Source organism: Nannospalax galili, unplaced genomic scaffold, assembly GCF_000622305.1.
Source record: "Nannospalax galili isolate Female #2095 unplaced genomic scaffold, S.galili_v1.0 scaffold11, whole genome shotgun sequence".
NCBI classification, from domain to species: domain Eukaryota; kingdom Metazoa; phylum Chordata; class Mammalia; order Rodentia; family Spalacidae; genus Nannospalax; species Nannospalax galili.
Window position 1 is genome coordinate 5,914,976 of NW_008330735.1, and position 23,042 is coordinate 5,938,017.

The 23,042-nt window shown below is 37.0% G+C and overlaps 1 protein-coding gene across 1 annotated transcript in view; it reads right to left on the reverse strand.

The window, feature by feature from the left end:
- Ccdc73 (coiled-coil domain containing 73) overlaps positions 1–23,042 on the reverse strand; it is a 180,938-nt gene that overhangs the window by 53,457 nt on the left and 104,439 nt on the right. The window contains exons 6-8 of the mRNA XM_008851776.3: positions 22,419–22,457; positions 10,889–11,024; positions 10,376–10,455 (exon numbers count right to left, since the gene is read on the reverse strand). Coding sequence (XP_008849998.1) covers positions 10,376–10,455; positions 10,889–11,024; positions 22,419–22,457 — 255 coding nt within the window. The remainder of the gene's footprint in view (positions 1–10,375; positions 10,456–10,888; positions 11,025–22,418; positions 22,458–23,042) is intronic.

Sequence of the window (23,042 nt, forward strand, 5' to 3'; positions counted from 1 at the left end):
AATTTACAGCCAATTTTGAAAGAGATGCATCTTAGCTCTGGAAATTGTTATTGAATAGGTTAATGCTGTTGTAATGAAATGCGTCTTCTAATTAAAAAAAAAAAACATAAGATACCAGTTACAATGACTATGGATAGTGAAAAATGGAAAGATAGATCTAGTTTCAATAATGTAACATCTTTAAAACATATAAAATTAACTCGAAGGTAGTATCTGTTAATCTCAATTCAGATTCACAAAACATTTAACTAATATTTATACTGTTTCCCATTATTTAATCAAACTCACTAAGAGTTGTAAAATATGCCTAACTGGTTCTATTTTTTTCCTTTATTTTTAATTATGTGTGTGTGTGTGTGTGTGTGTGAAGTACCATGCTCACAGAGTCCAGAAGAGGCATCCGATTTGCTGGAGTTACAAGTAGTAACCACCTGATATGGAAGCTGTCAACCAAACTCAGGTGTTCTGGAAGAACAGTAAGAACTCTTAACTGGGCTGGAGACACAGTGCAGAGGTTAAGAACACTGACTGTTCTTGCAGAATACCCAGGTTTGAATTCCAGCACCCACATGGCAGCTAACAACTGTCTGTAACTCCAATTCCAGGGGATCCAACAGTCTCTTTTGTCCTCAGCAGGCATTGCACAACAGGGTTGTACTCACCTACATGCAGGCAATACACGCATACACATAAAATGAAAATAACAAAATATTTTTAAAAAAGAACTCTTAACCACTGAGTCATCTCTTTGGTCTTAACTGATTCTCTCCTTTAAAGACACCAATAATACTGGCTTTAATGTAATGTGAATCTTTATATAATAACCTTTCTAAAAATAAAAACTTGGTTTCAAGTTTCTTTTTTATGCAAAGATAAGTTTCAAAAAAAGAAAATTGGCAATTTTTTAAAATTTCCTTCTCTCTCTCTCTCTCTCTCTCTCTCTCTCTCTCTCTCTCTCTTCTTTTGAGACAGGGCCTCCTTGGGTCTCCTTATAGCAGCCCCAGCAGGCCTGGACCTCTGTCTTACAGAGATCTTCCTGCCTCTGTTTCTTGAGTGCTAGGGTTAAAGGTGTGTACCACTTCACCCAGCTGAAATTTCATTTTCTTAATATTAACTCTTACTATGGAAAAGTACACCTGAATGAAATAAATAAGGATTCAAACAAGCTACCAATAAGTTATCAGATGACTTGTTTTATATTAGTGATGTGTACAAGGTTCATCCCTAAGATACAATGACACCAATAACATTAATTGGTGTCATTAATAAGAGGTATATGGCTAAAACTTCGATGCTTATATGTTATAATTTTCTGAATAAACAAAGGAGGATTTGGTTATTTAAAGTTTTTTTTTTTTCTTCCTGAAGGCTACAAAAATGCAACAAACTTCTGGTTTTTTCCTATATTTTCTTTTTTTCCAATTACATTTATCTATCTATCTATCTATTTATCCATCTATTTATTTATTTTTGTGTGGGTGGGTACTCCATAGCACATGTGTAGGCAATTTTCAGGACTCAATTTTCTCTTTCTACCAGGTGAGTGCCAGGGATTGAATTCAGATAATCTGGCTTAGCAGCACAATTCTTTACCTGCTGAGCCAACTTGCTGTCCTACCCTATGTTTTTCAATAACTGAATATTTGAAGTTGTTGGAATTAGCTATCTTTTAAAAAATACCCTAAAATGTATAATTTATCATTAAAATAACTATTATGAAATAACAGAGGTAAAAAGAGTAGGGATTGAAAACTAATACAAAGTTGACCAAAATTAAAACTATTTCATATGTCTTTCTCATATATATTAACTAATCTTAAGAGCACAATAAATTGAAATCAAAGGCCTCCATGAAATAATTTTCCACTGAAAAAATATGCTTTTGATTTTACAAGCTTTATAAGCTTTTAAATATCCTGAACTTTAAGTACACTCTCTGTTTCTAACCATTTTACCCAAAGCTGTTAGTGCAGCAAATAAAGAGCACAAGCTTTGATCTCATTAAATTACAACTTATAGTTCCTAGAGTCATAAATACCATTCTGTTTTCTTCTTCACCCCTCCCTTTCCAGAACAGGGTAGTCTGTTTAATATCACAATCTCCTTGAAAGTTCTGACATTTACTCAGACAAACAGCAGAGGCTATGAACGCTGCTCATAGATAATATCAGGAATTCCTCGTGATTGCCATAATACTGAACTCAGTATACAGAACTGTAATACCTAGATTTATCTAACAACTAAGTTTGATCTGTTTAACTTTGTTTCACACACAAAAAAGGAATTCTACCTTATCACACACTAATAACTGTTCTGGACAAAATCAAAGAACAGCATAAAACTGAAAATTATCTCTGAGAAAATTAATGATTAGAAGTTTTAAGTGAGTGATATAACCAATGTTATTAAACTTGATTAGCTTCTGAAAAGGTTTTTAAAAAGTAGAAGGCTTTCTTAAGATTAAAGATCAAAACTATGTAAAATTTATAAAATATAAAATTAGTTTATCTAGAATTTCTAAAATATTTAAATTGTTTTAAAGATTTTTTTTTAATTTTCTGTTGTGCCTGAGGGTATGTATGTGCACTGCATGTGTGCAGGTACCTATGGAGGCCAGAAGGGTGCATCTGATTCCCTAGAACTGAACAGTTAGAAGCAATTGTGAGCTGTCTGATATGGGTACTAGGAACCAAACCTGGGTCCTCTGCAAGAGCAGCAAGTGCTTTTGACCACTGAATCATCTCTCCAGCCTCTTTAAAATATTTTAACATTTTTCTGTTAAAATTTATACTTCTCAGTTTTGTAGTTATTTAAAGTCTCAAAGGTAAAAAATTATCTCTACTTCTTCCTACATTATCTTCCAGAATAATATGGAAACACAGACACTTTAAGGGTTTCAATATGAAGTGACCTCCACAGGCTCACTTGAGGCTTGGTCCCCAGCTGGTGGCACTATTTTTGAAAGTTTCAGAAACTCCAGGAGGTGGGGTCTAGTTAGAGGAACTAAGTCACTGGGGTATGGCTTTGGGGGCTCTGTCTTATCCCAGGCCCAGTCCATGACATAAGGTAGGCTGTTCTACTTTGCCACATGCTCTCTGCAAGGTTGTTTTCTCACTAGGGCTCAAAAGCAAGGAAGCCAAGGACTACATGTTAGAACCTTGGAAACTGTGTGCCAAAATAAATCCTTCTCCCTCTTATTGTTTATTCAGATACTTGGTCACAAATATGAAAAAGCTAGTTGACAGTAATGCTTTCTAGAGTGATAGAAACCATCAATGCATAAACTACCAGCTGTAGATGACCCTATGAACCATGTGAGCTACAATAATAATCTAGTAGGCAAGATGCATCTACTGGAGCAACAGTGGCATGATTATAATGGAGTAACAAACTGCTTTCTGATTGGATTTGAAGCCATCCTCACAGGAGGGAACTCATGCCTAGTATTATAAACCTGGTCAAAAGCCCATGGTTGGAGAGGTCCTGGGTCCTAGTAGGGAACCTACTACTATTTTTGCTAAATAGACATGTTGTCAAACTTCCTCCTAAATACTCATGTTTATATAAATAGACTAGTGCTGTTCTTAGCCTTCTGATGTAGTGTTAGATGGTCTTTTCATCTTTATCCTGGTGGGCCTGCTGCCCTTCAAATGGAGTAACAAGAAAATAGTAAAATTTCCTAATTGCTTGAATTTTGCATTAAAGTTTGTATTATTCATCTTTGGGTCCTTAAAAAATACTAATTTCAGTAAATCTATAGTTAAATATAGAGACCTCTAGTTTCTAAATAGGTATGTAATGAGTTTCAGTACCACTCCATCCTAACAAGTACAAGCCTGAGCAAACAGAAAAATCAACAGCTCTTCTTAGATTTGTCACAGAGGGTAAGACTTACCCCCAGTAAACTACTACCCCAGAAGTGAAGATTCAGTTAAACACAAAGATCTCAATTTATTGAAGCAGGAACTTCTGTAAGAACCAATGCCAAGGTAGGAAAACCTTAAAGATAACTAACAAATTTCTTAAGGCTCAGTGTAGAAACTCTGGCTTGATAACCCCAGGAACATCCAGTCATGGAGGTTGGGGATAGACTTTTGTTAGTTTTACCTTAAGAAGCTCAACCAGCAAATCACAGTGAAAACTGGTGAAAAATCTGCTTGTGCAGAGGCAGAGGCAGAGGCAAAGGAACCATTTTGAAATATGTCACAGCATTCTCTTCTTCTTAACAAGGCCTTCCTTCTGGGGAAACTATCTTATAAAAGTCTAACCTTCTATGGTTTATATCAGGCCTAATCTACCTGAGAGAAGTGGAAATACCAAACTTAAGCCCACTCCAGCCATCCTGTCCCACCTAAGGAGGAGGAAAAAGTTGGAGAAACTGGTGAAGTTCACAGAACAGTAGCACAGGTTTACTAAAAGATTAAGTCTAATATGAAGACTACATAATGCTTCCCTCCCCCAACATTCTACCACTAGATTACTAAAGGCCTACTCCCCACAGTTACAGTACACCATATCTACCTTTAAACAAAAACCATAATGTATACTAAAAGGTAAAGAACCAAATGTGAAAGGATTGCACAAACACAAGAACAAGAGTCAAAGATGGCAGAAATGCTGGAGTTATCAGACAAGGAATATTTTAAAAACTCTAATTAGTAGGGTAAATATTTTAATGAAAAGGTGGATAACATGAAAGGACAGATAATATGAAGATCCTAAGAAAGAGTCTGAAAGAGATCAAGAACACCCATGAAGAATGCTTCTTATGGGCTAGCCTGGACATGCTGAGGAAATATCTGTGAGCTGGAGACTATGAAAAGAGAAACTCCCCAAACTGAGACAAAAAAAAAAAAAATGAAAAAACAAAAAGAACAGAACATTAAAGAACTATGGACAACTACAAATGATGCAACAAATACATAATGGAAACAGCAGAAGGAGAAAACAGAAAAGCACTGTTGAAGCAATAATAGTTTTTTGAAATTAATGTTACTTACCAAACCACAAACCCAGGAAGCTCAGAGAACACCAAGTACATTAAGCACAAAACAACAAAATTATACCTAGGTTTACTCTATAGTACAATCTCCCATAAACACAAAAGGTTCCTTATCAAGATATCTGTAAATTTAACCAAGCAATGCATAAAAATAATTACATAAGAAGAACAAACAAGAATTTTTTCTAGCCAAGTACGGTGGCATTCATCTGCACTCAGGAGGCTGTGACAGGAAAACTGCAAATTTAAGGCCAGATTGGGCTATAGAGTAATACTCTCAAAAACAAACAAGCACATTATTTCAGTCATACAACCCTGGGTCAGCATTAAAAACCAATGAAAGCAATCTATCAACAGGCTAAAAAAATCATATGATCATATCAATACATACAGAAAAAGCATTTAACAAAATACCTATTCATAATTTTTAAAGATCCAGTAAGCTAAGTATAGAGGGAAACTCCAAATTTAATAAAGAACATCTACAGAAAACTCACAGCAAAACTCTCATCATATTTAGTGCTGAGAAACTAGAACATTACCAGTGATCAGGCGCAAGGGAAAGATAACTTCTCATTATTGTTTTTCCAACATCAACTACAAGTCAAAGCTAATGCAGTAAGATAAGGAAATTAAAAGTGCAGTGACTGAGAAGACCTATGTCTTTCTTCACAGATGGTATGATCAGCTATAAACAATCAGAAACTGAAAAATTGTACATTGCCTTTGTCTCCCAGGTGACTGGTTCCTCCAAGGGGCGGGGCCTGCCATGGAGAATGGACTACTGAGGGGCTGCTGGGAGCCATCTTGGGACAGAAGCCATGAGCCACCAGTAACACACGGCGACCTGCTTGGGGAACAGGCAGCAGCTGTGCGTACTCAAGGATAGAATGGCCTGGCACTAATGGACCTGGGGTGAGACTGCTGGCCCCTGAGGCATGAGCGAAGGCTAGCCGGTGACTATGAGCATGGAGTGGGAGCAATCTAATATGGCGGGCTCTGAGCGGTGCTGTGCAGCGCAGAGCTGAGCAGCATGGAGCTAGGCACACAGGGTGCTCATTTCTTTGTAAGTCACTCCCCTCTCCCCCGCACCAAGATAATAATAAATGCACATAAAGATATGTTATATGGTTTTCCTGATAGTGCAAAAGACCCAGAGAGAACTCTGGTGACAAAAGTGGCATAGTCTAGCCCAGATAAATGAACCACAGCCTTGGGGATGTGGGGCAGAGAAAGCAGTGTTGTTCCCACTGCCTCTGTGGCAGGTCAGCTGGGCTCTGATTCCCAAATCCAGGAGCAGCTGCCAAGAACCCAGAGGGGGAAGGCAGTCAAACCCCATACACTTAATAGGGTTAGCAATAGTCATATGGGTTATACAATGGATTATAAAATCTGTAACTAAAAAGAGGCCAGCCATGCAGAAGTGTGGGCCACAGCTATGCTGTAAATGTGGGGATATGTTGCAGGTATGTGAAGATTTGTTAAAGGTTATTCAGAGGCTAGAAAAACTTTTACCCCCAAACGAAGCACCCAGAGAGGGAGCATGGCCACTTTGCATAACAAAAGATGTGGCCCAGGCAGGGGAAGCTGAAAAGGCTAGGGAAGTCCCGGCAGACCCAGTTGCAGAGCTTGACACTTTAACTTGTGTAAGGTCCAAGGACTCAGAGGAAGAGACAGCTAATAGTAAAAGGGAAAATGACCTAAAAATAAAAGTAGCTAAAGCTGCTCCTCAGATTCAACCATTGATAAAAAAAGGAAAAAAAAAAAAAAAAAGCTAACTGTACTATAGCTAGGAAACAGTCCATGCTAGAACTGTTAAAACTAGGAAAAACTTACAAGCAAGCAGAGAGCCCCTAGTCACGTGGCTTGTGAGAGTATGGGACATGGGAGCAAATGACCTCAGTCTAAGTCCTTCAGAAGCTTCACAGCTGGGTTATATAACCACCCATCCATCCTTGCAATATAGGCTGTTCAACTTAGGCCAATGCAGGGGGAGCAGTCCTTAATGGAATGGCTGGTTGAAGGCATTAAAGATACATGGTCATCACCAATGGAGACTAACATGACTAGCAGGGGCTAGAGGACTATAAAGGAGGGGCAGGCACTACTGAAAGAACTAGGTATGAGAAAAGCAATATATAATGTCTAGTTCACTGGGCCAGATAAGACTGTGTTCACCAGAGATATGAAAGAAAGCTTAATTCAACTGGGACCTTGAAAATGGTATGGGGCTTTAATGGTTTTACTAAGTCCTTTGACAGGACAGGATCTTTGTAAAATGAGAGAGGCTTTGACAAATCTAAATGATTCTGACCAGCATGTAAAACATGTCTGTAAAATAACAGAACACCCTATAAGAGATAAAAAAAAAAAAAAAAAAGACCAGACAGAAGAAATGATCCACTTGGGTTACTTGAAGTCAAATGTGGCCCAAATCCCCAGAGAAGAAAATTGATAGAAAACCAAATTCGGTACTAAGGCATTTCTGGAAGGTTTTAAAACCAGAAGAACAGTTTACAAAAGACATTCAAAGGATAACAACTGTACAACGGGTGGTTAAGAATTCCCAAGGATTAAATAAGATGCATTTCTCTTCTGATAAAGGCTATACTAGGGATGGAAGCAGGTTTTCCCACCAAGCTTTCCCCCAGCAAACTGGTGTGGTCAATGGGAAGATGACAGATATGGCTACAGTCAGGAGGCAGACCCAGGGCCTGCCTGACTCAGGGAACCAACAAGTGCAGCGGGGACAGGAGAAGCCCCCTGCCTCCTTAGCCCAGTGCAGGGTCAGGCAACTGGAGCCAACACCTGTAAGTGTACCAAAAATAATAAAAAGAGACCCCATGTAAAACCCCACAAGAGCAAAATGACTCCAAAGGGCTAACTAAAAATGGTTAAGAGCTAACAAAATTAATGCCTCGTACCCATGCTATGGTACCTAACAAGGATCTATGGAGAAAACAGTTAATACACCATGTCTATGAGTGATTTAATATATGATGTTAACCTTTGAATGTTTTACAGATGTGAAACCCACTTGAAAGATACCTGAAGAAACAAAGGCCTGCTATAGCTGTAAGATTCTTGGGAGTTTTATGGTTGGGTAAGATAAAAACACAGGCTCCCAAAACTATACAACTGTTAAGAAAAACTTCAGTACCAGGGGTGTGTTGTGCCCCTATGAGCTGTTGGTCAGAGAACGATCCTAGAATTCCTCAGATTAATCCAGGCTATTGCCGCTAATGTCAGTTGTATACTAAAAAGGTCAGTAAGGCCATGTTGCCAAAGACCCTGCATGATGTGAGCCCAGGAGAAGAGATGGAGCTGAGAATAAGCCAAAAACTTCATGCCAATATATGGATGGCTTTCAAAGGGCCAGAAGGCACTATGCAGATAGTTGGGAAAGAAAGGGTCCCCTGTGATTCTACTCCATAATGGACCCCGCATGCTGCACACTATGGACACACTAAGTGTTGCCTGCTAGTTCAATAATGGCTCAATATACGTACAACTGACAAATTTCTAATTAGATAAGGCCCTCTCCTAGGGGTGGAACACACATCTGGTGCTGTAGACCAAGCCAATGCCTTGTGTCAAGAATGACTATTGCCCCTAGTAGGGAAGCCATCACAAGTATACTGTTCAATAAATATAGTACACCTACTGGGATATTTTCTAGGCATTTGTATTTACATTCATGTTTTTTTAAATGTCTCTACTTCCTTCCATTTGTCTTTATAGTAGAAGAAACACCACTGAGATAGATCAGTGGCCATGGCCTAAAGACAACTAATGGGGAGGCCCAAGAAGTCACTATCTTGCCATGATACAAGAGAGATCGCCCTACATCTGTCACCCCCTCCAAGGCTCAGGTACCTTAATGGAAGACTGATGAGAAGACTGTAAGAGCAGAGGAAAGGGGTGGAGTGTCTCCCAAGTGACTGGCTCCTCCAAGGGATGGGGCCTGCTGTGGAGAATGGACTACTGAGGGGCTGCTGGGAGCCATCTTGGGACAGAAGCCGTGAGCCGCCAGTAACACACGACGGGCGTGGGGAACATGCAGCAGCTGGGTGTACTCAAGAACAGAATGGCCTGGCACTTATGGACCTGGGGTGAGACTGCTGGCCCCTGAGGCGTGGGTGAAAGCTAGCAGTGACTATGGGCATGGCACAGGAGCAACCTGATATGGCAGGCTCTGAGCCGTGGCACGGAAACTGAGCGGCGCAGAACTGGGCACGGGGTGCTAATTTCTTTGTAAGTTACTCCCCTCTCTGCCCCTCACGATAATAATAAATGCACATAAAGATATGTTATATGGTTTGCCTGATAGTGCAAGAGACCCAGAGAGAACTCTGGTGACAGCATTATAAGATAAACATGAGACTCTGAGGACAAGGGGTGGAAGGTTATGATTTAAAGTGATGTGTTTAGGTGTCAAGATGAAAAAGGGCAGAGTTGTGAAGGTTAATCTCAACTGTCAATTTGCTGAGAACTAGAATCACCTGAGCACACCTCTGGGCATGCTGGAGGGTGGTTATATTGATTAGGTTAGTTGAATTGGGAAGACTTGCCCACTGTGGTGGCGCCATTCCTTGGATGGGATCCTGGATTGTGTAAGTAGAGAAAGGAAGCTGAGCAACAGCAAGCAGTCATTGCTCTTTGCTCCTAATTATGGGTTGATATGACTAACTGTTTCAACCTTCTTGGACCTTGGCTTCCCTATCATGATGGAAGATGCCCTGGACTATAATTACGAGCCAAAAATAAGACCTTTTCCCCTAAAGTTGCTTTTGTCAGGGTATTTTAATCCAACGACAGAACAAGAAACTAAGAAAGAGTATAAACTTCATAAAAGTAGAACCATGTTTTTTTTTTCTTCATAGTATAGTTGTATCCTCAGCACAACATATTACCTAGCACATAGAAGTCACTTAATAAATAATGATTGAGCTGGACATGGTGATGCCTGCCTTTAATCCCAGCACTCAAAAGGCAGAGACAGGCAAATCTCTGTGATTATCAAGGCCAGCCTGGTTTATACAGCACGTTCCAGGCCAGCTGGGGCTATAGGAAGACCCTGTCTCAAAAATTAAGTAATTAATTTAAAAAATGAACAAACAATACTAATGAAGTTGACATACAGTGAATTATTACTGGATATTCATGTCTCCAAAAGAATGCATGTCTCTAATGACAAGTCAATATTTTAATAGACTGAAATAAATTCATTTGTTATATTTGTTTAAACTATACCCAATATTAATTTATATTTATCTAGCATCTACCAAAAATCTACTCAAATGTTTTCTAGTAATATTCCATAATATTCTGTAAAACCAATTATTTTAGATAATTTTTATATTTCTATCATACCTTCTTTAAACTGTGTATTTCAGATTCTTGCTTATTATTTAAAGTGGAAAGTCTTTTGTTCAACTGTATTGCTTCCTGTACTGTAACATAAAAGATATTGGGAAAAGATTATATTAGTTACACATTTCAAAGAAACTATGACTAATATACACAAGAAAACAGTCCCAATGCAATCTGTAATTCTGACTTAATATTCATTAAACTGGCTGGGCATAGTGATGCACATCTTTAATCCTAGCACTCAGGAAGCAGAGGCAGGTATATCTCTGTGAGATCGAGACTAGCCTGGTCTACATAGTGAGTTCCAGGTTGTTTAATCTGGATTACTTTGGTCCAGGGAAAAAAGTTTCCCTGGAGAAGGAGACCTTCTCAAAAAGACAAAAAAAAAAAATGTATTCATTAAACTGCCATTTAGTATTTCTAGTATGAGGTAAGTTCAATTTATTCATGATAAAGAAGTTTTTTTAAAATATTCCCTACTGACCACATAAGTTTAAATAAAATAGCACTTACCATTTTGTTCTAATTTTGCATGATTCTCTCTCACCAATCCAAACTGACTTGTTATTGTGACATAGTATTTCTCAATTTCATTCAATTGATTATGATAATCTTCTTTAGCTAGTAGATGTAACTGGGCCTTCTTTTCCTATTTTAAAGAGCAATTTTAAAGTTATACATAAACATACACATGCATATACAGCAAATATGTACTAGTATGTAACTGCTGCTAACAGAGTACTAAAAATAAACAACAAGGAAAAATACTCTTTTAAATACAGCATGGGGTTTATGGTCATACCACCCTGAACACACCTGACCATCTCTGAATGCAACACAGGGAGAAATTTTAGGACTATTTCTACATGTATGTAAAACAAAAGCAAACTTTTTTCCCTGTACCAAAGTAATTCAGATTATGCTTCTTTTGTTTTCAAAATCAGAAGCTTTTTAGTAAAAACTTAAGTCAAAGTCTAGCACTAGATAAAATGTGGAGGAGGATTAAAATATTAGTCATGGTAATTTAGGAAATACTTTATTCGTTTTGTAAAGTATATTAATAATTAGAATATAACTAACTCATTTTTTTGATTGTCCTTTCAATTTGGAAGCCTACTTTGTATATACATTAGCAATATTCAAATAATTTTTTCTGAAATTAATTATAAGAAATCTGGTAACTTCTTACAGAATTAGAAAATGGAACCTGGCAGGCAAGATGGCTTGGCAGGTAAAAAGCACTTGCTACAAAAGCCTGATGTTCTGAGTTCAATCCCTGGAACCCACAGTGGAAGGAAAGAACCAACCCCTGATAGTTGTTCTCTGACCTCCACAAGTGTGCCATGGTACACATGTACATACACACACATACGCATGCACACACACATATACTGAAAATAAATAATTTTTAAAAAAATGGAATGACAGGGGATGGCAAAATGGTTCAGGAGGCATAAAGTTACCTGCCACCAAACCTGATATCTGTTAAGTTCAAGTCCTGGGACCCCCACATTGTGGAAGGAGAGAACCAACTCTGGACGCTTGTCCTCTGACTTCCACATGTGCACCATGGCACACACTCCCCTACCACATACACATGGTTAAAAAAAAAAGTAATAAAAACACAATGGCAAGGACCAAGGACAATACTTCTCAGTAACAGGAAGGCAATGTAATACAGTATAAAATCTATTTAACTGGAGCTATAACAGGTAAAAAATGGATCCTACTTAGAAGGGATTCCAATACGTTCATCAAAAAGAGCTACTTTAAGCATTAAATTTTAAAAAGAAACATGTTCATACAATCAATAATTTGTTTTTTTGAGACAGAGACTCACTACATAACCCTGGCAGCCTGAAACTCTATGTAGACCAGGCTGGCCTCAAACTAACATAGATCTGCCTACTGTGCTTCCCAAGTGCTGGAATTAAAGGCAAGCATTGCCATGGCTGGCCAATAGCACTTAAAAAATATTTATTTAATAACCACATGATTAGAATAAGCATTTCATTACAGCATTAACATATTCAGTAACAATTTCCAGAGCAAAGCTGCATCTATTTCAAAATTGGCTGTAATTTTTAGGTTCACAGTTGAATTAATACAGTTATACAATATTGAACTCAGTATAAATCCTATAAGACATAAAATTGAATGAGGTTTTAACCTTTAAAAAAGATCTCCATTTTTCATTTTAAAATAGACTGTTTCATACAGAAAAATTCATTTTTAATGCTACTAATACTTAGATGTTTGCACTTGCATCTCTAACCACTATGTATCTGATTATTACTAGTCACAGTCAGTTACTTTCTGAGATCCTTGGCACCTGAGCATGGATATAGTCATCAGGTAGATTTCAATAGTAATGGTTTTTACCTCTACTAATTAACATGAAGCAAATTTTTATGCTTCTTCCTCAAATATAACTCATTTTTCATACAGAACATCCCAAACAATCTCATTCATCTATATACCCACATCCAAAATGGCACCCTCCCATACGTTCCTCCACCCCCACTGGAGCCCATATACTCTGTAATTCCTGTTACTGTCCACTGTGTTGTTGGCACCCCCAGCCGTTCCCGAGTGCTGTCCATCCACTGAATCTAGTCAGCCTATCTAGAGTTCCTTGTTTTAGGAACAGCAGCTCTTCCTCATCTAGTAGCTATCAGTTGCCAATATTCCTTTAGATAAGATTGGGCTCTACTGTTCATTTTCCCAATTCTATGCTGGGTTACTGTCTGGGAGTCTCTTGGGCCACCCTAGCCAACAACTCAAAGGAAGGTATCTCCTGTCTGGCATTGTTGCTTGTTATATAGCCTTTAGCTATACACATGGACTCAAAAAAATTATATTGATCCCTTTAATTTTTGGTTATACTTTCCTTTTGGGTGTTTAAGACCACACAGTTGACCCAGATAAACCAATTTATTTTAATCTTAAGGTTGTTTGAGGACCCCTGTTCCTCAGGGGTCACATGGGCTTGGGAGGAGTCCCTGGCTCCTTTTTTTATCAGTTCCACCTACATGAAGATAAGTCAAAGATCCTGTTTAACCATGGCTGGATTCACTTGGAAGCATGGAGGAAATGCTTCCTCTGTGTTGACCCTCCTCCTTGTAGACTGGACACTGGTTCAAGTCCATTTGGTGGGGTCTCCATGGCCTCCTTGTTCAAGAGGACAGGTGACTCACCACAGTTATAGGACATTTTGAGAGATGCTCATAGTCCCCTGGAACTTAGTCGACCTAGGAGGGAAAGGAGCAAAAACTGTCCTTTATGTCCCTCTGATCAAATTAGTATAGGCTTCAAAGTATGGCTGTTAAACATCCAAGCTTAGTTCCACCAGTCTGGTACTTTTACCATGTGCCATGTAGATAAAGCTTAAGCAAAGACCAAATGTTCTCGGATAAACTTTGCCTAGACATATATTCTTTGAGCTAGTTGTATGTATAATTTGTCAGTAGGTTGTTTGATTAATATGGTTCCCTCTGGGTTTTTTTTAAATAGGTAGGCATTATTTCTCTCTCACATTGTCTAACCCTTCCACCATGGCTCCCCCATTTAAAGCACCCCCATTTTTCCCATTTCTCCCTTAATTATACTCTTCTCCTATGGTCCCACCTGTCTTGAGCTCCTTCTTTCCCTTTAACCCCAAGGTTTCTTGTATAGCCTTCCCTTCCCCCCTCCTTAAAATAAACCCATTTTTATCCATATCTCCCTTATTAATGCCTGTTTCCTACTGTTCTTCTCTTTCAGATTCTTTCTTTTTCTTTACCTCCCTGGTTCCTTTTCATTGTCCTGGTTCCTGTAGTTATGTTTGGATACATACTCACTTATAAGGATTTGGTGCTGGAATCCACATAGGAGGAAGAACATACTTCTTTTTTTTTGTTTTTTGGTTTTTTTTTTTTTTCTGAGTCTGTGTTACTTCACTTAATATAACAGTTTCTAGTTCCATCCATTTACCTGAAAATTTCGTGATTTCATCTTTCTTTACTGCTGAATCAAACTCCATCGTATAAATGAACCACATTTTCATTATCCATTCATCAGTTGAGGGACAATAAGGTTGCTTCCATCTCTTAGCTATTGTGAAAAGAGCAGCAACAATCATGGATGTACAAGTGTCTCTGCAATAGGATGAGTTTTTGGGGTATACGCCAAGGAGTGGTATAACTGGGTCAAATAGTAGGTTCATTTTTAGTTTTTGAAGAGTTCTTCACACTGCTTTTCATAGGGGTTGAACAAGTTTTCAATCCCACCAGGAGTGGATGAGTGTTCCCCTTTCCCCACATCCTCTCCAACATTTGGTATCATTTGTTCTTTTGAACTTAGTCAGTCTGACTGGGGTAAGATGAAATCTTAAAGTGGTTTTAATTTGCATTTCCCTAATTACTAATGATGTTGAACACCTTTTAAGACGCTTCTTAGCCCTTTGTCGGATGTGTTGCTAGTGAGGATTTTCTCCCATTCTGTGGGTTTTCTCTTTACTTCCTTGGTTTCTTTCCTTGATATACAGAAGCTTTTTAGTTTAATGAGGTCCCCTTTGTTGATTCTTGACCTTGTTTCCCGAGGAATTGATGTCCGGTTTAGAAAATCCTTTCCTATACTTATATCTTGTAGGTTATTGCCAATGTTTTCTTCTAACAGTTTCAGAGTTTCAGGCTCCACATTGAGGTCTCTGATCCATTTGGAATTGACTTTTGCACAAGGTGAAAGATAGGGGTTTAGTTTCATTCTTCTACAGGTGGAGATCCAGTTTTGCCAGCACCATTTGCTGAACATGCTGTCTTTTCCTCCAGTGAATGTTCTTGGCCCCTTTGTCAAATATCAGGTGGCTGAAACTTCATGTACTCATATTTGGGTTTTCAATTTTGTACTATTGATCTACGGGTCTATTTTTGTGCCAGTACCATGTTTTTATGACTATAGCTCTGTAATACAGTTTAAAATCTGGTATAGTAATCCCCCCAGCATTGCTCTTAGTGCTCAGGGTTGCTTTGGCTATCCGGGGTCTTTTGTGTTTCCATATGAATCTTCAGATGGTTTTTTTCCAATTCTGTGAAGAATGTCATGGGGATTTTTTGTAAAAAAAAAAAAAAAAAAAAAAAAAGGTCTTTTATCTTGACTTTGGCAGAATCATTAATTGCCTTCACAATTTTTTTTATTGCTTTAGTTTCTATCATGAGCAATACTAAGGACAAAAGAGAGTACAGGCCAATCAACTCACACTCAGTAATTATTTTTTGAATAAACTGTTGTCCTATACTGTTCAAAAAGTGGGAATTTGTTAGGTTTCACCTGACCAGCATCCACTTATTAATACCATAATTTACTTTACTGAAATAATTTTTCCTCATTACGATTTCATAGGACTAACATTCAGACGTCCTGCTCTTCCCTAGTCAAGAGAAGAGCACACTAATTATTTCTTCCTGGAATTTTAAGATTAAGCAAAAAGATAAAAGTAAACAAGTTCAGTGGCATCCTACCCAAACTGAGATGAGACCTCTGTTGTGGATTCCTGTGTTTGCTTCATAACTCTGGAACCACTTTGGTCCCTGTTCATTTCTTAACCTATTTTCCTCTCCAGGATTTAACTGTGAATGTATCCACTAAATTTTCATTTGTGCAAAAATCACTTTACGACTTAAGACCAAAATATAGGCATTGTGGAACAACAGTCAAAAGCTGGTCTGTCACTATGACTTAGTCAATGTGGTCTTGAGCAAATCATCCACCAAGCTTTTAGGATGGAGATTTTAACAGTGCTACCTTCTTAGAGTTACTGTGAGGATAAAAATGAATTTATATAAAGTACAGAACAGGGCTCATCACATGATAATTACAATATAATGATAGCTGTTATTCCTTCAGGACAAGAACAGCTTTCTCAAATATTAACATAGAACATGCACTACAATTTAAGCTGAACCTAATTATATTACCTTGGCAAGTCTGATGGTAGGATATCTTTAGTTTTTTGTTGTTGTTGTTGTTGTTCTTTAGTTTTTTGTTTGTTTATTTTTCTTTTTAAGACCTATATAGATCTGGCTAGTCTTGAATTTATAGAGATCTGCCTGTCTCTGCCTCCCAAGTACTGGAATTACAGGTATGTACCACCACAGTTGGCCACCCTGATAGTCTTAACTACTTATGTTATTTTTTCATGATAATTAGTTGGTAATTATTATGATAGGTCAATTGAATGTTTCTCACATGATTCTATAGGCTTTTCAAAATATCTACTTGTTCATTTGATTGTGTTACAACTTCAAACAAGTTCACAAATGTATTTATTCCTGTAGATCTTATATCTACTTGAGTAGTTAGTATTATCAATTACTGAAAAATTAGAAATAATGAAGCATATTTATTTTCTCATTAACTCTTCACTTAAGAGAATTATAACAATTCCTAGCAGATATATAAAAACCTAATACAATTTCATTGAAATCTGAATTCTAATGGAATGTTTCCAAGTTAAGGTACTTTTCCATTTAAACCCACATTTATGTAGACTTTAAGAGAAAACTATCATATGTTATTATATAATCCCATAACAACCTGCTTAACTTTTCAGCTAAACAGTAGGAAGCAGGCAGTCAACACCTACAAAAGTTAATAAACCTACTGGTGAAAAGTGCAGCAAACTGGCTGCTGATGGCTCAGCAGTTAAGAGCACTGGCTGCTCTTGCAGAAGACTCCAGTTCGAATCCCAGCACCCACATGGTGGATAACAACTGTCTGTAACTCCAGTTCCAGGGGATCCAACACCCTCTTCTGGCCTCCATAGGTATTGCACAACACAGGTGCACTTACCTACATGCAAGCATAACACTCATACACATTAAATAAATATGTAAAAAAAAAGTACAGCAAAGAGATTTGATAGGCATTCCCTATTCATAGAGCTCAATACATATTCTATTTCAAAGTTTTTTTTACTTGAAACCATGTGGGTCTCTCCCACCCCTCGAGGGCCATTGGCTACCGATCCACAAGGACAAAGGGAGCAGAAGCTATAAACGGGGTCAGGACAGCCAGTGAGCATGACAGAAAAGACTTTCCGGGGAGTCATATTCAGTGATACAGCTCTGTTTATTCAGTGGGGGTCAGGGAAAATATAGTGTGGAGGCAGCAGCCAAAGCTTCAGCTGATAGGTGCTCATAGTATGCTTTATTTACATGTGGTAGGGGGATCCTATGTCTATAGGGCAATGCCTAATCATCATATAGAAAAAACCTGGGGGTAGTTTTATTGCAGGTAACTATGCCAAAGGTCATGTTCCAAATAAGGTCAGGCATCCATGCTTGGCGGCACTTTCCAGGTAAGTCAGGCAGAGAGCAGGATGTCCCTGCTGAGGAAGGGAGTCCTTCCATATAGCGCCAAGCCCCTTAGAGCTATCCGGACATGGAGGACTATAACCTTAGCAGCAGGGTCTCCCAAGGAAACCAGAGTTGAATTCAATGAAAATTCAGTTTCATTTGTTTATATGACACAATTTGTTTATATGACACCTTTCAATGACCATGATAAATACTATTAAGACTTCCAAACTGCTTGAGCGGCACAGCTCTCTATCATATATGCAAATTTGAGCCTACATGACTGTCCTGGTTTTATTCTGATAATAACATGAAGAAGTCAGTTGTCAAGTTTGGCATTAACACCAATGAAATTCTCCAAAACACGACAACAAAAAGTAGTAGTAACTGCCTGAGATACCTAAGAACATTTTAAAGAATGACAAATGAGGGCTGGAGAGATGGCTCAGTGGTAAAGAGCACACACTGCTAAAGCAGAGACCCAAGTTCAGTTCCCAGCACCCATACTGGGAAGCTCACAACTGCCCGTAACTCCAGCTCCAAAGAATCCACCACCCTTCTGTCCTCCTCAGGCACCTGCACTCATGTACACATACACAGACACACATATACAAATAATTAAAAATAAATCTTTAAAAATGAATTGTCATTGCTATTATTACTAAAATTTTAATATTGCATACTATATTATAACAGTAATAAAAATTGTTATTGAACTAATTAACGGTAAGTATATATTTTTTTTGTTCTTTTTACTTCTGTGAATCTATTCCCTTTTTTTCAAAATTTTATTACCAAATACAAGATTTAGTCAACAAGAAAATTTTGGACTGTACTGCTTTCTAATATATGTACCTCATTTTACAAACTTACATGAAAGCACACAGCATGCATAACCACATGTATATATGTGGGTATAGTTTTAAATTTTATTTTATAGCCATGGGACAATTAAAGTGGAAATAACTCTTTCTTTGGTCTGTCTGTCTGTTTGAGACAGGGTCCCATTATATACGCCTGGCTGGCCTGGAACTTGCTATGTAGACCAGGCTGTCCTTGAATTCACAGAGCTGCACCTGCCTCTGCCTCTCCAGTGCTAAGGGATGCACCACCATACCTACCCTTAAAGTGGAAATACTTTTATTCTCTCTCTCTCTCTCTCTCTCTCTCTCTCTCTCTCTCTCTCTCTCTGTGTGTGTGTGTGTGTGTGTGTGTGTTTAGCCCTCCTGACTTAAGTGCTCCTATGTCCTACAATGTGTGTGGAGGCCAGAAGAGGATGTTTGATCCCCTGGCCCTAAAGTGAAGGATGGTTGTTCATCACCATGTGGGTGCTAGGAACTGAACCTTGGTTCTGTGCAAGAGGAGCCAATGCCCTTAACTAATGAGCCATCTCTCCAGCTCCAGAAATAACTTAAAAATAATATTTACATCCGGGTGTGGTGGCACACACCTTTAATCCCAGCACTTGGGAGGCAGAGGCAGGCCGATCTTTGGGAGTTTGAGGCCAGCCTGGTCTACATAGTGAGTTCCAGGACAGCTGGGGCTAGAGGGAGACTCTGTCTCAAAAAGACAATAATAATAATAATAATAATAATATTTACAAAGTTTTAGAGATGCATTTACTAATAAAAGACATAGCTGTGCACTCCTCCCTTTTCCTATTTAAAGTGACTAATTTGAAAGCTTTTGGAAACAAAATTAATTTTTTTGAAACAGTTATAGATACATTTTAGAGAAAAAAGATAAAAGTCCTGAGATAAGGGGCAGGAGAGATGGCTCAGCAATTAAGAGTATTTACTGCTCTTGCAGAGGACCCAGGTTTGGTTCCCAGCACCCACATGGCAACTCACAACTGTCTATAATTCCAGTTTCAAGGGTCTGATGCCCTCTTCTGGCCTCTGCAGGCATCAGGCAGGTGCATGGTGCACATACATACATGCAGGCAAAACATACACATAAAATATAAATAAATCTTTTTTAATACTGGAATAAACCAGATATTCTTAAATTCCAGCTTTGAAATTTACCTTTTAACTTCTTCAACTAATCAAGAGCTGTAATTTGTAAACTGGGTGTGGTGGCACATGCCTTTAATCTCAGCACTAAGGAGGGGGAAGCAGGCAGAGGACTGTGAGTTTGAGGCCTGCTATACATTTTTAATTTACATATATTTATTTAAAATATATATTTCAAAATTCAATTTGTAAAAACCAGTGGAATCCTTCCTATCTCTACCACAAATATTAGGCATATACTACATACAAAATCTAAAATTACAATACTAATGCATGTTACAGTTACAAATAATACTCATAATAATGGAAATTAGTATTTCTAAACAAGTCTTTAAAAACATTTTATTCTGAATGAAAATACATGGTTAATTCTGAATCATATAAAAACCTGAAATATTGAAACCTTTTTTTTTTTTTTTGTCTTTTTGAGACAGGCAGTCCCAGCTGGCCTTGAACTCATAGAGATCTGCCTGCCTCTGCCTGAAAATAAAGGCATGCATCACCACCTCCTGCATAAGTCTTTTCTTAAAGGAAAGTGATATACAAAAAAAATAATAAATTTTAAAGATCATTTCACTTCATTAAGCAAACAGTAGGCTACAGTTAAATGACACAGTCATCTATAGCTTCAATTATACAAAATATGGGCTATATAGTAACCACTATATACAACAGCATTTTCCTCAGTGACCAAATCATAGTAATGGCTAATTTACTGCTCCAACTTTCTCTTTAATGTATTTTTTACATTCTTTTTATTGGTAATAATCATCATTTTTTTCAAGGTAAGAATTTGAGTAGTTTGGTAGACAGAAAAAAATCATTTTATTCATGATGTCTTAATTTATATAGTGACATGTCTGCACCTCTATAAAATAACCACCTTCTTGAATTCCCTATAGATAGAAACTTACTAGTAGTTAAGTGTTCACCTACAGGAGATGATGGACTTCTTTAAAGTTTCTTAATACTACCTTTTAAATAATTTCTCCCATCCAAGTACTAATCATGCCAGACCCAGCTTAGCTTTTGAGATCAGACAGGATCAGGCATGTTCAGGATGGTATGGCTGTAGACTTAAAGAATTTCTTTTAGGAACTTTACAAACTCTGCCTGGCTGTCATGGCTATCTTGTCTCTTGGCTAGCCCATAGAACTGAACATTATAAAAGATAATGTATTTCTTTTTTATATATTTTATATATTTATTTTTATGTGTATGAGTGTATTGCCTGCATGTGTGTAAGTGCCCTCAAATCATGCAATGCCTTTGGAGGTCAGAAGAGGGTGTCAGATCCCCTGAAAATGGAGTTATGGATGGTTATTAGCTGCCATGTGGATGCTGGAAATTGAACCTGGGTCCTCTGCAAGAGCAGTCAGTGCTCTTTACTGCTGAGCCATCTCTCCATCCCCCAAAAGATAATGTATTTCTTTAATAAAATATGATTAACTTTGACTAAAGAAAAGGTCATATGAATTATGTAAGAATAATAAAAATGAATAATTGAAAGAAAATATATGTAAGAATAGTATTTTTAATTTCTAATAAAAATATTTCCTCACAATGACATAATTATTGAATATAGTTAATATATAAAATTATTTTAATGAAAAGTGGCAGTGTTTTCAACTATTAGAATAAAAATGATTTTAAATTCACACTAACAAAAAGCTTGGAAAATATTTCCATGTTTTTTAAGGTTGTAAGTATCTGTTTAATGAAATTTTAAACTGGACTAAAATACATTTATGTTGCCTTTGATCTTTAGCTTGTAGCCTTATCTCCCAGGTTGAAGGGCACATTATTCTATTTCACTGTATTTTGTGTAAAACCACTGTAGCATTGAAGATGACTTTCAGTACAAATGTCATGGTACTTACAGCCAAACTGGAATCTCATTTTTCAGATTCTTAATTAAAATCACAGTTTAAAATAGTCTGACAATATTATCTTTATTCTTTCCAGTTGAACAGCAGCAGAATTTTCACATCTTTTATTCAATCAAGCTTAACAATCTTTCTATGAGCTTTTATTTTTTTAGCACACAAAACAATTTCAAGAAGCAAATTACTTAATGTTTTATGTTACATGTTATAAGCAGTGATCTTCATTTCTTATATTTATATACAATATATAAAATATACTCAAATTTTAATTTTACTTGCTCCATAGTCTATTCTAAAGAATGAAGATTGAAATAGCATAAGCCTTCTGGATGTTTAAGTAAATATAGTGGAGAATTTGTTTAACCAAACCACAGAAAAAAGTCCTATTGAACCAAATACAGCTATACATATATTTATAAAGGGAGACTATCAAAGTAAGAATCCTATAAAATGTTATGCCACTAAAATAAAATACTAATTTTATATGCATATGGTTAGAAATTAACAAATGGATACTTGATGGACAATAACAAATACCATATGCTAAATATAAAACAATAAAGGATTACTATCACATACTTTATTTTATAATATATAAGTACTGCATAATCTGCAAATAAATTTGTGAAATTGATATAAGCTATAATGTATTTGAAATTAGGACAGGACTTTAAACAGAATAACAATATCCAGTTTCAACTATTTCTGGATTTTTTTACTATAAATGTGACATTTATATTCATAATATTACTATATATCTTCTGTACTAATTCATGTGGTAAAAATAAATATTATGTAATTTTCTTACCATTTCACACACTTTCTTCTGTAAGGAATATTTTGAAACCTTGAAAAATGGAGAAAAAATCTATTAAAATTCAGTACTACAAATTCCTTCTAGTATCAAAACCATATGGTATTTATCTTTTATTAAAAATTTTAGTGATTTTTTAAAAAAAATTTAATTAAAATTAACTATCTCCAGTTTAACAACACCAACACATTCAAGTCAAGTGTGGTAGCTTACACAATAATCTCACCATTTAGGAGGCTTGGGAAGGAGGAGGACTGTCAAAATTTTGAGCCTGGCCTGGGTTACATGGTTGAGCTTCTGTCTCAAAAAAAAATACATTCACTGACTTATTGAACATATATTTATAGCACCTAATTACTATCTGCTATTTTCCCGAGTTCTTAGGATATATCAATGAACAAACATATCCCTGTCAATAAAAGTGCACTTTCTAGTGGAGTGGGAGTGGACAGACAAGCAATAGAAGACGTGTTATACTTAGAGTGGCAACTACAAAGGCTAGATAGATAGATAGATAGGTAGATAGATGATTGATAGATAGATGATAGATAGATAGATAGATAGATAGATAGATAGATAGATAGATAGATAGATGATAGATAGATAAATAGATAGATA